Here is a 17,697-nt window from a genome sequence, read left to right on the forward strand (position 1 = left end):
CTCAATTATCAACTTTTGATCCTTCCATTTTTCCCCTCACTTCACTTTTAACTAGGAGAAAATTCAATTATATTCAGCAATCCATTTAAAAGATTCAGCAGAGCGTTAAATACTCATTAGTATACTCCAAAGCAAAGTTTTCAACAATTCAGCGTAGCTATCACTAACACAGGAATCACGTGAAGTGTTATTAAAAATGTACACTACCAGGTCCCTTATCAAATATATCAGGGAGTGGTCTCAATAATCCCATTTTCAAGAAAAGCCCCAAATGACATTTACAGTCATGAGCCCTATAATGATGTTTCAGTTAATAATGGATCACATATACAACAGTCGTCCATAAGATAACGAAGATGAAAAATTCTTATCACCTAGTAATGTCGTAGCTATCGTGACGTCATAGCACAATTACTATTTTTTTTATAAATTTAGCGCAGCCTAAGTGTACAGTGTTTATAAAAACTACAGTAGTGTACAGCAATGTCCTAGTCCTTCACATTTACTCACCACTCACTCACTGACTTATCCAGAGCAACTTCCACTCCTGCAAATCTCCATTCGTGGTAAGTACCCTATACAGGTGTACCATTTTTTATCTATCATATTTTTACTGTACCTTTTCTATGGTGAGATATGTTTAGATACACAATATGTTACACATGCCTACAGTATTAAGTACTGTAACATGCTATACAGCTAGGAGTGTAGTAGGCTATACCATCCAGGTTTGTGTGAGTAAACTCTATGATGCTCTCATAATGAAGACATCACCTAATGACACATTTCTCAAGTGACACATTTCCTAAGGTTTAGGAACTACTGCTCTAGGTTCATTATTTCAACATCACTCTCCACTGAGGAATGTTAGTTGAAGTGGTTTCCTCTGCTGCACACAACCAAGAAGCCACAAGATATTTAAGTTCACACACAGAAACAAATCACTTACGTTCCTGCTTTATGTTAATTTCTACACAGGAACTTTCCATAGTAACAAATTATTTACTAGAGAAGCTTCTAAATTTACCCATTTATTTTCAAAATAAAAAATGTATTGTCTGTGGAAAAATCTGCTAGGCGCGTACTCTACCCATTCTCTTTCTACCTAAAAATAGGACCCCAATTTTATGTTACAGTAACCAACAGAAAACAAATTCTGGCCAATATAATGCAAGCATAAACAGGGTGTGTTAATTTCAGGAAGTTTCCCTGAGTCTCACAGAGAGTAAATAACAGAATTAAAAATTAAATTCTGCAGTCTAATTCTATAGCCCATGTCTTCCCAACCCTACGCTGCCTTCCTAAAGTCAAATCTTCACTGTATTTTAAAAAACTGCTTTAAGTGTGCAAATTATAAAAATACTTCAGGAGTTTTACTGCAAAAAATGTTTCATTTCTCATAAATATAAAATGAATAATAGCCATTTATTTAAAAGCTGTTTGTTTCAAAGTCCAAACACATTTTCTCATAAAATTAATGTTTAAGATTAGTAATTAGAGCTCATGGCCAGTCCATAAAAGTAGGTTTAACTATAAATACCGAATTCATTCAGCTTTCATGAACACTCAATGACCTTTATTATCTGAGGAGTATAACACGTGAGAAACAAATTCAGTGTGAAGGTTAGATACCCTTGGGAAGGAAAGAGGAAATGATGGGTATGGGGCACATACAGAACCCTTAAAGGGTGTTTGCAGAGCTATGTTTCTTAAGCTAAGTGGTTGATTTCCTTCAGAATAAAGTTCTTAAACTCAGACTGTAATATTAAGAAGCAGTGAAGAATACCCAGCTGGCACCCCATCCCCAATAGAAAGACCCCCCACACACACACAAAAATTACTATATTCTTACCCTACGCATGGCTTCCTCCTCTTCTTGACGCTTTTCATAATGTGCAAAGTCATCAAAGATTGAGGTGGTATGCTTGAAAGTAGCAATTATTTTAAGCACTTGCTTAGCTTTTTCTAGGGGTACCTCTTGAGTGTCCCTTGAATTGGTAACTGGTTTGTTGTCATTATTTTCTAAGCGAATATGCCGTAACTGGTTATTGGGAACATCTTTGACAAAGATCCACTTAACTTCAAATTTGCCCTTCCACTTATCCTGAGACCAGACACCAGCATATGCATTGTAGTCCACAACAGACTTCATTTCAGCCACTCCACAAAAATGTCCACTGCCATTCACACTGAAGAGTAAATAGAGTGGGCCTTTCCCATTCAAGGAACGGTAAGCTGCATCCAAACGCTTATTACCATGCTCAGTACTACACCAGATAGAGTACTTAATGGAACGATGTATGTCATCCTCAGAGTAGCTTTTAATTATAAACACACGTCCATTCTTCAGATTCCAATCAAAGTCTTTGGGATTATAGTTGTTTATGGCCTTTAGCTTTTCCAGCACTGGATGCACTTCTACACTAGAAGGTGAAGCACTGACAGGTACAACACCTAAACCAAAGTTTTCACCACCTGCTCCATTGCTCTGGTTGAAGCCAGCTCCCCTGTTCCGAGGAGCCACCCAGCGATTTTGCAGCTGTTGCTGTTGAGGCTGCACTTGGTGAGGCTGGGCCTGCGGCTGAGGTCCTTGTTGCTGCTGTGGTTGTGGCGGCTGAGGCTGCTGTTGAGGCAGTTGGCTTTGCACCAATGGTGGTGGTTGAATTAATGGCTGAGGCTGCTGGATTATAGTTTGAGGAGGCAGAACTGGTTGGGTTGGTGGAGCCTTTACCACTGACCCCTTATCATCCCAAGTTCCAATATTCATGTTGTGTTTTATAGGAGGTGGTGGCACAGCAGAACCCCCAATTCCCACATTGCCCTTGGGTTTAAGTTTCGGTTGAGGTTTGGCAGGCTTTCTGGCAATAGCAGCCCAGGAGGTTGGTTTAGGTGCTGCGCTGCTAACTGGGGGCACACTATTGGTTGCAATGCTAGTCATACCACTGCTGCTCAAGGCTGTACCTACTGTTTTTGTCACTGCAGCTGTCAGGTCACCACCAATTTTCAGTCCAGTCATACCTTGCTCAATACTGCTAATGCCAGGCACCTTACTCAAGGTATCATTGCCAAATCCAGCCTGTCCATCAGTAATAGCTCTCCCAAGAGAACTAGGTGGATAGCCATAACTGCTACTATAAGCAGAACTTTGTGTTGATTGTCCCTGAGATCCACTTGTCCCCCATGTAGAGAAATCAGCATTACCAGGAAAAAAGTTAAATCCATGTTGACCAAGAAATGGAGGGGTATTTCCTAATGCCCCAGGTTGACTAAACACACCATCTGGTATATAATGATGTTCTCCATTACTCATTTGTCCATAGGTTGTCAGATATGGCATAGGCTGGTCTCCAGCCGTGGACCATGCTGCTTCCCCAAGAGAATACGGAAATCCAATGGATGGAGCATAGTAACTAGGCATGTATGGATCTGACATTGGTGGATAGCTGTTACTCTGCAAAACAAAAAGTTGCAATCAGTAGCGAAATGCCCTCTTAACAAGAGGGGAAAAGAAGATAACCAAAAGATTAAAACAAAGTAATTTTAAGTAAATGAAAAAAAATGCATCTGTTCTAGATCAACAAAATTAAAATTTCAAATCCATTCTTATAAACAAAAATCTGCTGTTGAGTATTCATATTTTAAAACATTTATTATAAGGGCTGACCAATTAGCTCAGTTGGTTAGAATATGGTGCTAATAACACCAGGGTCTAGGGTTTGATCCTTGTCCTGGCCAACAACAACAAAAAAATGTATATATATATATATATATATATATAACATCAGCCAAGCTGGGGCTGCTGGACCTCAGAGGAAGAGGAGGAGAGACCTACGGAGTTCATGAAAGTGGGAGAAACTACAACGAGAGAAAGAAAAAACTGCTCTGAGAATTTCAGGCTGCGGCTGCTTTAAGGCTCAAGCTGATGATCACATGGAGCAGGAGCCAGCAGAAGTCACAGCTGTGCCCTTCAGATGAAGTTACTTGGAGGCAGCAACAGAGAAGGCCTTGGCGGCCACCAGGACAGCAAGACCTCTAATAGGGTTCACATGGACCCACACAGGAGCGAGGAGCCAGAACAGCTGAAAGATCCTAATTTTTTTCTGCTTTGCCTTTTTCATTTCAAAAAAGAAATTTAAAAAAAAAAAACATACTTATCATGGTTTCTTAATGGTTGGATAACAAATGCCTTTTTTCTTCATACTATTTTTTTAATTTTACACAATAAACTTCTCACTTTCCTGATCAGAATTTTTTTCTGAATTTAGAAATAGTGAGTTCTTGTAAATTTTTTCCAGAATTAATGCAATTACATCAACCTTCATTCTGAATAACATTAAGTTATCACTCATTTACTGATTTGCCAAAAATCAAGTCATCAAATTTTATCAAAGAAAAAGAAAACTTCAGATTAGTTAGTAGCCAATGTAAAAAATATTTTAAGAATTTTCTTTGAAAATGGGTTTCTTATGCCAAAAAAAAGTCTGACAATAGATTTTCAATCTTTGATTTGGGTATAATTTTAAATCTTCAACCACAGCGTTAGTATCTGTAGAATTAAGCAAGACGAAAAATATTAGCTAATACCGAATCAGGACAACTGGTATTCACTTGCAAGGGTCAATATCATTTTGAAGACCAATTATTCACTTAATTTACATAAACATTCTAGTTCCCTGAAGTAAAGTTCCTAACACATTTTTTTCTGCTGTTACACTCTTAGGACTATTCTGTGGCTGTTTTTCCACCCAAGAAAGTGTACCAATGTAAATGTGTGACAATAACATCACAAATACTACCTAGAACTCATTTAAATTACTTTTTTTAAAGGTTATCATTGAAAACTGAGATATTATTATTAAGTTACTTGTGATGCACCTTGCAAGTGTCCACTGTTTATAAGAAATTTAATATTAATTTAACATTTATTATCTTTTGAAATGACTCTCTGATATAACTAAAACAAACATAACTTAAAAACCAAATAGAGGTTGCATTCAAATTAATTCTGACAAAGTTTACTAGTACTGCCGGTAAAGCCTAGACTTAAAAACAACAACAAAAAACCCAATTCTGTCACTTATTTCTGTTTAAAGAAAAAAACAAAAAAAACCACAAAATGATTTTTCAAATATACTTGATATTAAGTGTATTTAACTGTATTCAAAACTGGAAACTCATGTGTTACTATTTAATTGAACATTCTTTAACAATACTCGATAATTTACGAAAATATATTCGAAGACTGCTCTCAATATTAGCATGAAGGGAAGTAAGAGCATTTTTGGAAGCACCACAATAGTAGCATCATTGCAAAGAGCAACATTAGAAATACTGACTGCTATATTTAAATATACCTACAAAAAGAAGCCTGAGGGAAGCTCAAATACACCAACAATGCTTCTTAAAGAAAAAAAATCTTGAAATTAATGAGTAAACTTGAGAAGCCACACACACACACACACACACACACACACACACACACACACACACACACACACACACACACACACACACACACACACACACACACACTCATACACGTAATTCGATCACTGAAGTATCTGCTAAAAATAAAAGTACTCGTGGTGCTTCATACTGTCAAGAAAGTCACTAGATATAAAACTTTTAAAAGTTTAATAAAAATGAACAGAAGTTCAGCCAATATAAATGAACGTATACAATTGAAAAATAAAAAACTGCCTTCATCCTTTTTTAAACAGTTACTTAAATGTATCCTTTTATTTATAATCCTATTTATTTCAACCACTTACTGAATGTCTACATTGTGAAAAACACTGATATGAGATACTCATTCTGAAAGAAAACTTACAGTTCAGTGGAAAAGAAGATAAATAACACAGGAGAGTGAATAATTTCCAAAGGGGAAGAGGAGGAGAGCGAATAATTTCCACGGGGGGAAGAGGAGGAGAGCTGTGCTAAAGATAGAAGTAATCTGTTTCAAAGTTTTAATTTTGAATGCTGGCACTAAAATCTGGACTCAGTAAGTCTTTATCAGGATGAGGAAGTGAAAAAACAAACCAAACAGAAAGTTTTTAAGTCATTCTTTATAATAAAGCATCCACAAAATTATACTAGTAATTTATACTGAATATTCTTATTTCACCGTGACAAATGCTGAATTATACACAACAGCTACATATTAAGTTCCTAATAAATTAGTTTACACATTATAGTAATTAATAAAAAATAAACTATATAACAATTATATAATAAATACATATAATTATATAAGCTATATAATATAAATAATAATAAATAATAAATTAGTTGTTTACACTAAGTTCTCATAGTGTAATTCAGAAGTCAGCAAACTAAAAAGCCAAGGAGTAAATATTTTAGACATTGCAAGCCATGTCCAGTGGCCGGTCTTTGTCACATATTATTTTCTGTTGTTTTTGTTGTTTTTCCACAACCCTTTAAAAAGCTGCCAGTTGAAAGGTTTTCTCAAAGAAGACAGGCTACTGCCTCTGGGTCACAGTTTACCAATCCAGGTTTAACTGATGACCTAATCTGGACCAATTCCTAAAAAAGAAAAACCCCAAACCCATACTATTAAATTAATGGGGAACAAATTTTTGTCAATTCTGTCACATGGGAGCTAGAACAGGCCCAAACCCTCTTGGGTGTAGGGGTAATGATTTTCACTACTTCAGCCCTAAATTAGTGATTTTGTTTAAATAGTTCAACTTTCTTTAAAAAGTACTCATTCGCTACAACTGTCTATCAGCTTTGGCTAACAGAGATGCAACTCCTGTGATTACAGAGATGTTCAAAGCCTTACTACCACCTAGAGTCATCAAGTATATTGGTATAAATGGTCTGCTTTCTAACCATTTATTTCTCAATTCTTCTAGTAGTTTTGGCTAAGTAAGATTTTTTTTTCTTAACTCTATAAAAGTAAGTTCAGCAATCTCCTTTCAAAAGTCAAGGCTTTGGTTCTGGTTCTAGTTAAGAACAGCTGTAAGAAATTCTACAAAGTTGAAAAGATATAATTAACTAATTTTGAATCAGTAAGGTTTCAACTGTAATTTTTGTATTAATTGTAAATTAATGTATGTTTTACTAAATGTAAGATAAATTTTGAATTGCTAACTAAGTGGAATATCAATTAGAGGAATGCTCCTTGGTAGTGAAAAGGAATAAAATTTCTACTCATTGATGATGGAAAATAATATTTCAAAACTTACTTCTTACGTTTTACCTCAAAGCTGGTTATAATGATAGGTGTGTAGTCAACTTTACAATTTATGTCCAACAATCTCTTTAGTCTATTCATAATTTGGAAATTCTTCAGTAGTAGTAAATTTTACTATGTTCTTTAAAGATATACTACTCTTTAAACACAGCAATGAGAAATGTTTAATATTTTCCCAATACTCAAAGAATTGGAAGGGGAAAAATAACAGTAATATGTAAATATAAAAATGACACAATAATCACTGAATATAATTAAACATACCTGTGAGAATAGATTCACAGACCTTTTACCCACAGCATAAATGTAGAAACACAATCTGGACAGGCTATCTGAGGTAAGGTTAAAGTGAAGCCATGTGGTACATAGGTTCTAATCCCAGTCCCGGTATTCATCAGCTATGTAAAAATGCCAAGTTACTTACACTCTAAATTGCTTTCCCATCTATTAAAGGGAAATACATATACAGTGCCTAGAACACACTAAGCATTTAACAAACAATAGTTATATTTATTAATACAACTTTACTTGCCTTTTTAATATGCGAATTAATCACCACAAAGGGTATAATTTCAAACTTAGTCCAAACTTGAGTATCAAGTCACAGTGTGATACAGCAGTCTCAAAAATACATGCTCGGGGCCGGCCCGGTGGCGCACTGGATAGTGTGCCGCTTGGGAAGCGCGGCGGTGCTCCCTATCCAAACTTCCAAGAAAGAGAACTGGACCATGACTTAAAGGTTCAATAAAAATGGTTAAGGCATTACTGACCAATCACAGCACTTATGCATAGAGAAAAATTAAAACGGTTTCCCATTAGAACATAAGGTTCTTTAAACTCCTGAACTGACTTCTGTTTTGTTTTTGTTTTGTTCTGTGAACTGACTTCAGAATTAACCAAAAGTTAAGTATCCTTTTAATACTTTTGAAAAGTATAATTCATGCATATCTAATTACAAAAATGTCATATGATATACATAATGTTCAAACTGAGTATTTCATCAACCATTCTCTAATTCTATCAAATAATTTAATCCATTCATTCACTTAATAAAAACTTAATGAATGCCTTCTGTGGATGTGTCAGATACTGATGCCAGTCACTGTAGACAAAAAGATAAAAAACATGGGTCTCCAACCTGGAGCACCTCTCAGGGGTAGTGGGAAAGACATATTTATCATACAATGTGATAGGTACTGTAACTGAAGTACAAAGAAAGCAAAATAAAACACTTTATTACAAAGAGGTGACAGCAAGTAACTGGGAAATCAGAGAAGACTTCATGGAGAAAGTGACATACATGGGAGGGGAGAGAGAGAGAGTGTGTGTGTGTATACATACTTATGCTTGTGTATAAAATGTATATATAAATACAAAGACAGATTCTGAAAGAAATATTCAGGAAATATTTATATTTTCAGAAAATAGTGGTAAGTCCTATTTCCCTAAGTTAGACAGAAAAAGTTGACAAAAGATGTATTAGAAAGGGAACTGAAGCCACTTTAAGTGGATTCATGAGATAAACGCATCTGCTACTGTGAAACTGTGGTAATTCTTTATTTAACATGACAGTGACACAAACAGACTTGGATTATAAAAAGACTACTGAGTGGCAGTATAGAACTACCAGTTAGGAAAATCATTCTAACAAGCAAAGATAATGAAAACCTTAACTAAGGGCAGTGATGGCAGGGACAAAATATAACAAAATTGAAAATATTACTTTACATTCCTAATTCTCCATACTTCTCTGATAAACATACCAAGGAATTAATTTCCCCATTATATGCAAGCAGAGAAGCTTAAACTTCAGTGTTTCAATTCACTCTTCAAATTGATATGCACAAAATACATGACATCATTAACACTGCCAATTAAAACCTGAATTTCCCAATAAACTTAATCAAGTTATTCTGAAGAACTATAGAAAACTAATTTTAAGACATGAAAAACTGACATTTACTTTTAAAATTACTATAAAAATTATTCCTTAAGAAACTGTACACGAAGATGAACATATATGATGCTGATGAGGGGGAGAGAGGGAAAGGGGAAAAGGAATTGGTAAAGGGACATGCAAATCAACATTGTATTTTGATAAATTAAAATTAAAAAAAGAAAAGAAACTATACAGTATAAAATGGCAGAAATATACTGCCACAGAAGTAGAAAGGCCAACAACTAGTTTTAAAGTATCCCTGGGTTTGAAGTGAATTAGATTTAAGTATTAAATCTACAACTTAAATCATTAGCCAAAAATTTAAACACTTTGCAGTCAAAAGATTCATTTTCATTTATAACCTTAAAATCAGATAAAGGGATTTAATTTTAAAAACAATGGGCATTTAAATATCTTTTATTAAACAATTATTTCAGCTAGGTCACTGTACAAGGAACTTATTAAATACGTGCACAACTTTAAGTCTGCCAATAATTACTCGAGATATTTCATCAATAAATCCAGTTTTCACTAATCCGCTACTACAGTACTCTTTTTAAAAGGTCAAATTTTTTTTAATTTTTTATTTTAGCTAGGTAATTATGGTAACTAATTCTTAAATAACTAAGCTTTAAGATTTTAGATCATTTTCAATTTTTCTCTATAATAAACCCAGTTTCCAATATTCTAGTGTTAGTGGTTTTTAAAACATAAATACATGCCTCATTAGGGATCATTATTTTTAGTACCACAGAAAGATGACTGCTGAAAACCTACTGAGCACTGGCACGGAGAGGTAATATGGCCTTACTGGAATCAAATTTGAAAACTGAATGGGTTTTCAACTATGACAAGAATATGTTGACTCAAATAGTATGAGTTAAAAGAATTTAATATAAAAACGTAAGATCTTTCCATTTGAATATCACATTAAAACAAAACTTTTTTGTTTTTAATACAAATTTTTTGCCCTAAAGTGCAATGGTGCAACTGAAAAATTCATTTGGCTTCACTAAAGTAAATATGCCTTTATATCCTTAAAAAAATAATGGTTTTCAAACACTTTTTAAAACTTTTTTAACTGAAATCTCATGCAGAATTGTAATATATAAAACAGATAAAAAGCAGAGCATGGCTCTGGCCACACTGATGGGATCCAGGGCACACCATTCCCGCACCCCTGGCATCCCCTCAGTAGCCCCTGGAGTGCCTCTGTGGAATGCCAAAAACCCTTGTGACAAAAACTTTTCTTGTGACAAAAAACCCTTCTAAGTCCTTGTGACAAATAATAAAAACTGTAAAGTTTCTGTTACCAAGTAAGACAAGTTAGAGGATTCTTTCAGGTTGCAATTTCTCAAACTGTCATTTATAGTCCACTAAAACTCCTTAAAAATAGTTTGAACAAGTCAGAGAACCTTCATACTATACCTTTATCTTAAAAAATTCATTTTTACATTATAATATATAAACTATAAAATCAAGTAGCAAATAATAGTTCAGTTGTTTAGACCAATGAATTTCCCAAACTCATCTGATCATGGAGAGCTTTTGGGGGAACATTTACTATACCTCATATTAGAATTCCTTAAAAAGGTTGTGAAACACTACCATAAAGGTTAACTGAGATTACTGTATAGACTAGAATATAATAAAAGTATATTTCTTTTAAAACGTGCACTATATTTCTTAACAAAACATCTCCTCCTCACAACATTTAGGTAGAAAAGTAAATGTGTTATTGACATTATACAGTTAGATTATATAAATATGAAATAAACTTTTTAATTACTTTAAAAGTAGCCCAACTTTCATAGATTCTGTCACCAGTTTTTCATTCTCATTTATTTATCCCCCTCCAACGTATGCTAGGAATGTAGCTCAGCAAAAAGGAGGGAGTGGTTAAGGAGAAATGACCAGGACTTAGATCAGGTTGAACACAACCACCACTCTCCAAAGTCATAAAATAATCCTACATTCCACAAATTGGGAACTACCTTTTTCACATTTTCTCTGTAACTGTTACTGTTAACTTCTGTAGTAACACTTGGTTTCTTGTTTTTTCAAGTCTATGCTACAATTTCAGAGTACATTTAGGAGTATATTTTTCATATATCTCTTTCTAAGCAAAACAACAAAAAAGTTTTATTCCAGAATGTTCTCTGTAAAGAAACTGGTTAATTCTGAAAATTAAATTTTTTTAATTTGTTTCTAACAGAGACATATTTTTAATAAGACAGAAAAATGAAAGCAGAAATGGTATACAGATGCAATATACCATTGTTTTATTTTTCAATGTTTAAATCTAAATTATTCCTGTACACAAATTCTCAAAAACCAGTTACTTGATTCAATGAGATTCTCCATGCACACAATACAGAAGCAAGTGTTTATAAAACCCTTAATTCTATTCCCTAACATTACCAAATTATAACTTTCAATAATTACCAATGAAATCAAATTATAATCCCTTGTAAAAAAATACTACATTTAACCAAAACTTTCAAGCATCAACTACTCCCCCTCACTGCACACACACTAATCCCCCCCACACATACAAAAATTTCTAGCTAAGCCTTCTAACTTGCTTTAGCTATGAAGATATGGCAGTGACATTAAAAAATTAAATTCTTTTAATATTCCAAAAAAACCATAATACACAAATAATGTTCATCTTCAAATCTATTATATTTCATAATCTAGTTTCAGCTACCTATAATTTCTAAAAGAGAACTCTCCCATGCCATAAACTTGCAACTGTTATTCACCACCATTCAGGCACACCGAATGAATTCATTCATGTTATGGTTAGTCTCATTCAATTAAAATGTCTATTTGAAAAATCAATTAATACTAATAAAAGTTTAATTTCCTAAAATCTGAAACTGTCAGAAGACTTACCTGATTTGTCTGGCTACTTAAGTATGGCTCAAAATCATCATCATTTACAGCATCTTTTTGATGAATCGAACCGTTTTGTACTGAAACTAAAAAACATGCTTGTATTAGAAGTGGTATAATTATCTTTACGAAACTCATAGCACAACCTGAAGTTTTTAATATTTTTCAAGCCAACTCAGATAAAGTAATCCTGAGTTCTTTGTTCTTTGCATTTAAGAATGCTCTTAAAGATATACTTTATTTTGTATAAAAATATTTCTGTGCCACAAAAAAGTTAGAATTCTTGTGATATACGCAAGTGTACTTCAAAAATGTCATAGAAAGATTCATATTATCTTTTATTTTTCCATGAACTTTTTAAAGTACTCTTGTATAAGCCCAAGATTATATAAACACAAGCCATATAAACACTTCTCCTTACCAAAAACTTTAATATCCCAACTTCAAAAATGTAGTGAGTAAACATTATGCAAAAATGTTAGAAAGGGTTCTCTAATTCTATATTTGAATCTAAAATAACTATGTCATGTGGTATTGTAGACAATACTTATTCTGCTAAAAGGTAAATAAAGAATTCATCTGAAGTTATAATATATGCCATTTGTCTCCAGTTAAAGAAAGTAGCTAAAATTCACTTGAAATAATATCACAATAAATACTTACAATGATGAAAAATCTAAATAAAAAGGGCCTTAATTCTAAACCCAAAAAATATGAGGACTTTCACATAAAAGTACAAATAAAATTAAGATACCAAAGATAACCATGATTACTCTTGCAATATATGAGAAAATGAGTCAGAGAATAATTTAGAATGCCATATTTGTTCAGAGGTCATTTCAATAAACTTTCTATAAAGTTGTTATTTTCTGGATGCTGTCTCAGAATGCTTTTGACCAAAGACTCCAAAAGAAAGAAGGTACTGTATTTGAATCCTAAGTCCACCACTGAGGAGATGGGTTACCTGCATTTAGTGACTTAACCTCTCTAACCCTTTGAGAACTACTCTATTCAAAAAGGTTATTAATAGTACTTACCTCATCTCATCTGAGAATTAAATGACAGTGTTCAATAATCTCGGATATGACATGAAATATTACAAGATCCAAATAGGATTAAAAATGACTTTAGAACCACATAAATGGAGAAGTGTCACTAGGCCAAAACTTGATGTAGTGGCACTATGCAAATATACTACTGAAACACAGGAGACAAAAAAAGTTGAAAGTTTCTGATGGATGTTGATTAATCTTTCAGGAAAACAAAACGCAATATTTGAAAATTTACTGCTCAAAAATAGTGTTGCAACATTATAAATTAAAGTTGGAAGAGATGAGTTTAACTTGTATATTCCTCCAGAACATTTTGATTACCCCTACTTTTCCCATAAGTTTAGACCACCTGAAATGTAATATTGAGTTAACAGTGGCTTGGGAGCAAAGATAGGTGAAATCCCTTAATCTTTTGCCATCCAATGAGTAACAGTGATCACTCAAAGATACGATGTTACTCTGTGCAGCCTCAAAAGTAGACCTCTTAATGATATTGCACTGCCCCTCAAAGGCCACAAAAGCACCCAAAGGTCAACTTGATCCTGGTTCCACTGATATAGTTTTTAACTGTATTTGATAAGGACTGCCATCAGAACTAGGGTTAAATGCTAAATGTGCTCCCCAGAATTTAAATGTGTAACAGCCACTAGAAAAGTAAATAAACAGAAGGGTGCCTCAGGTTACTTCTGGTGCCAGTATAAGGCTGGGCTAATCATTTCAAGTCAAGAGATTCTGACATACCTATTCTCCCTTACCACTGGCTTTACAGCTCCTTTGTCAAAGATGATTATGCATGGTCTATTCTTGAAAAAATAACTCTTCACTATCAGACTATTACACTGGTACACATTAGTCAATATTTGAAACAGCTAACCATTTCAAAATTACAACCATCTATCTCTTGCATCTATTCAATCCTCAGAAATCTAGTCCATACTAATACAGTCAAAAAAAATGCTTACTTCAAATTTATCTGAATATATATCATACTACTATTCTTAATTCATTTCTTCTGTTCTCTCCTAATTCTAAGAAAGCAACACTAAGAACAACTCAATATTTTCATACACTAAGTAAATACAGTCAACATCATGTTTAAATGACACATAATTGTCTAAAAAGTCATTGACTTATAAGTAGTAAGTCAAATCTAATGAAAAAACGTTTAATTAAAAGTATTTCACATATACTGACAAGCAATTTGTATTAAATTAGACTACAAATAAGATAATAACTAGCCCTTGAGTTTCAGAAGCATACCTTTCTTTACAAAATTCAACTGTCTTAAAGATTTAAGTTTTTGAATACCACTTAATACAATCTAATGTCTTGGAGACTGAAAGCCATTAAATAGTAATAAAATCCAAACCAGTTCCATAGTCTGTAAAAGTTCTTCAGGGGAAAAAAGAACAGATGACTTACATGATTCTTCGCCTGTTTCCTCTGCTCTATGAAGCAGAGTCAAATCAAGATAGAACATGGGCCTTAGGAGCCAGGTGATTCTTTGCTCTGGTCCTGACTACATCAAGTTAGGAAAGTCAACAGATCTGTGCATCATGTTTTCCCACCTACAAAAACAGCGACAATACCATATACCCTCTATCTCCTTATAGGAATGTTCTGAGGATTAATAATAAAATGAAGTCTAAAATAATGACAGTAAAAGTGCTTTGAAATCATTTCTGGGGAAGACAGGGAAAGGATACAACAGAATATTGCCTAAATACAAGGCATTTCCCAATACTTTTCTAAAACATTAAAACTTAGCCAAATTCAACCTAATTATTTTAAACTGCAGTTGTAAAATACGATGCACATGTCCCTCTGTTGGAAGGGGAAGGAAGGAAGAGGAGAGAAGGGAAAAGATAAATTCTTTTCCATGAATTTACCTATTTATAAACTGAGGAACAGGAGAAAGGTGGCAGCAAGGCCTAAACCTACAAGTATGGCATCTGACACCTCCATCCGTAGTGCTCATAAGTAAAGGCACAGCACATCTTTATTTCAACAAGCAAAAGTTCTGCTTGTTAAAAAATAAGTAAAAGTAACATAAAGTCAGTATTACATTAAGGACCAAGGTAAATAATTATCCTTAAATCTCTACTATCCTTTGGTACTACCCTTGCCAAAGACAATAAAGAATTCTGGCATTTAACATAGGGACAACCTATTAATTAAAAAAGAAGTCAAATTTATAAACAAGTAAACCTACAATTATTATTTATACTACAAAAGCATTTTTGCCTTAACAAAGAGACTGACACAGAATTCCTTTTAGCTCATTTAGTGCATTAAGTCATTAAGGACTTACAGAAAAACACTTGGCGGAAAGTTGAAGACAGTAAAGCCAGGTGTTAGGCTAATGCTGTCAACCGAAGGTAATTCAGAAAACGAAAACAGCATCTCTGAAATGATATTAAGTCAACTGAAAAAAACTATGCTTTCAAAATTTTAACTAACCCCAACTTCTCAGGGACATGTATTTTTCATAAGCATGCTAAGTTCTGAACTCAGGACTACTACTCATATTCTCAGAATACTCAGGTTGTAGTTTGAAAAATGTAACTTTGCTTTCTGCTGCATAAAAGTAAACAGAATTGTAAAACAATTTTACTAGCCTGAAAACCAAGTCCGTTAAGGCAGAATTGTTTTTCTCAAATACACACATAGCTACTGTATCAGTTCACTGGAGGTGCTGCCTTCACCCTGTAATTCTCTCTGCAGAGGTATAAAAATACAAACAATGTATATGTGTATTTGTGCACTTGTAGCATCTACCATTTTAAAGCAATGAAATGATTACCAATACTTTTAGGCCAATAGCATTTTTTCCCTCCTGGCAAGACTCCATGCAATGGAGTCTTCCTGTACCTTAAAAACAGACGAAGTGAGAAAGGTGAAAAGAAATCCAGAAAATATAATGGCTACTAGAGCAGTGGACTATTGTAATTACAACAATCCTCATAACATATGATAAGATTTATAGCTAAAGTTATTACTTTTATTTTATAGAGGGAAAATTCTTACAAAAAGGTGTAATGTGTTCAAGACCATTTGGCAAGTCAGTAGCCACAGGCAGTGCTAGAACTCAGGAATACTAGGAATCCCAGACCATCATTCTACCCTTCAATAAAATTACTATTATTGAACTGAACACTAAGGGAGAAAGAAGTAAAATTTCTTGGAATAAAGAAGTATCCAAATTAACACTTTTTGTGTGTACATGTGTGTGTCTAAATACACCTAAAAGAAGTGATACTAATGGACCAAAAATTTTTAGATAAGCAAAAAATATTTATAAACAGTGGATATGTACTGTAGTTTATAGATAATTTATACCTATAATATCAAAGATGTCACTAGGTCACACCTAAGTGAAATAATCATGTCATAAACAAACATAACAACATAGTACTGGCTTATAATACTGTAGATGCTCTATTTTGTTTTATCAAAGAACTTCATAGAACTTGTGTACTTACCTTAAAGCAGGTAACACAAAACACTTAGCATTTCAAATAGCCTTGCAAAGTGCCACCTCCCCACAGATCTAGGATAAAATAATTTATGCTAGGCAATAATGACCACAGATTTCACATATCTCCAAGTCTATATACTTCCTAATGGGCAGACTAGCACAAAAAGAAATTAATGGATCATTCTTTCTAAACTCATTTAAAATAAATCAAAATATCCAATTCTGAGGTTTATGATTACAACACATGAAATAATTATAAAAATAAAACTGAAATTCCAAAATTTTAAATGTTTATATACTGCAAGAAAACACGCCTATAATCAAAACAAAGCAATAAATTTGTTACCTAATACAGTGCCATGTATTTGGTATGTACAAATTCTTATATAAATTGAGTACTACAACTCAAAGGAAATTAACTCATCTACATATACAGAATCTATTCCTTTTCAAATTAACCAAATATGCAACAGCAAATAAAAACCCTAGAAGAATTTAAAGAGAACCAACAAAGACACTGAACTGAGGCTATTATTACAGGAGCATACTTCAAAAAGTCTGTGGAAAAACAGAATTAAAAGATAACAGGAATCTTTCCACTAACTTTTTTGAAGTACTCTTGTAGATCTTACTAAGTAACACTTTGTTACTGAAACAAAAAAACAGGAAGCATAATTCTATTTAGTGTAACTTCAAGCCCTATTACAAGATGTTATAAATATATAATTCGCTGTAATGTTACGTAATTGGCACTGTCCCAAGAAAGCAGTTATTGTTCTACACTTAATGTCACATGATAAATTTCACGTTTCAGTCAGCTGACTGCAGTTCCATATTAACAAATTCAAAATACACTTATTTAAATGTTTTACTTTCAATGGTACTTTTTAAAAAGTAAATCATATAATCCTGGAAGAAAACTCACAAATTATTTCCTTCCCAGATCTTTATAAAATACCAGGTGGAGTCACACCTTGCAATCAGGACTACACAGCAAGATGACATGCCTGTTCAGTTTTAATGTCTCTCGTTTTGTTGCCTCATTGCATCTGACTTCAACAGAATTAGTGAATAACAGTACATTTTTCATTAATGTGACATGTAACACTATGTG

At 33.5% G+C, this 17,697-nt stretch overlaps 1 protein-coding gene across 1 annotated transcript in view; it reads right to left on the reverse strand.

Moving 5' to 3' along the window:
- Positions 1 to 14,675, reverse strand: part of YTHDF3 (YTH domain family, member 3) — a 37,034-nt gene extending 22,359 nt beyond the window's left edge. Inside the window, exons 1-3 of the mRNA XM_008588277.1 lie at positions 14,528 to 14,675; positions 12,054 to 12,139; positions 1,853 to 3,451 (exon numbers count right to left, since the gene is read on the reverse strand). Of these exons, the coding sequence (XP_008586499.1) occupies positions 1,853 to 3,451; positions 12,054 to 12,139; positions 14,528 to 14,585 (1,743 nt within the window). The 5' untranslated portion in view covers positions 14,586 to 14,675. The remainder of the gene's footprint in view (positions 1 to 1,852; positions 3,452 to 12,053; positions 12,140 to 14,527) is intronic.
- Between the last annotated feature and the right edge of the window lie 3,022 nt (positions 14,676 to 17,697).

This window comes from Galeopterus variegatus, unplaced genomic scaffold (assembly GCF_000696425.1).
Source record: "Galeopterus variegatus unplaced genomic scaffold, G_variegatus-3.0.2 Scaffold4760, whole genome shotgun sequence".
Classification (NCBI taxonomy): domain Eukaryota; kingdom Metazoa; phylum Chordata; class Mammalia; order Dermoptera; family Cynocephalidae; genus Galeopterus; species Galeopterus variegatus.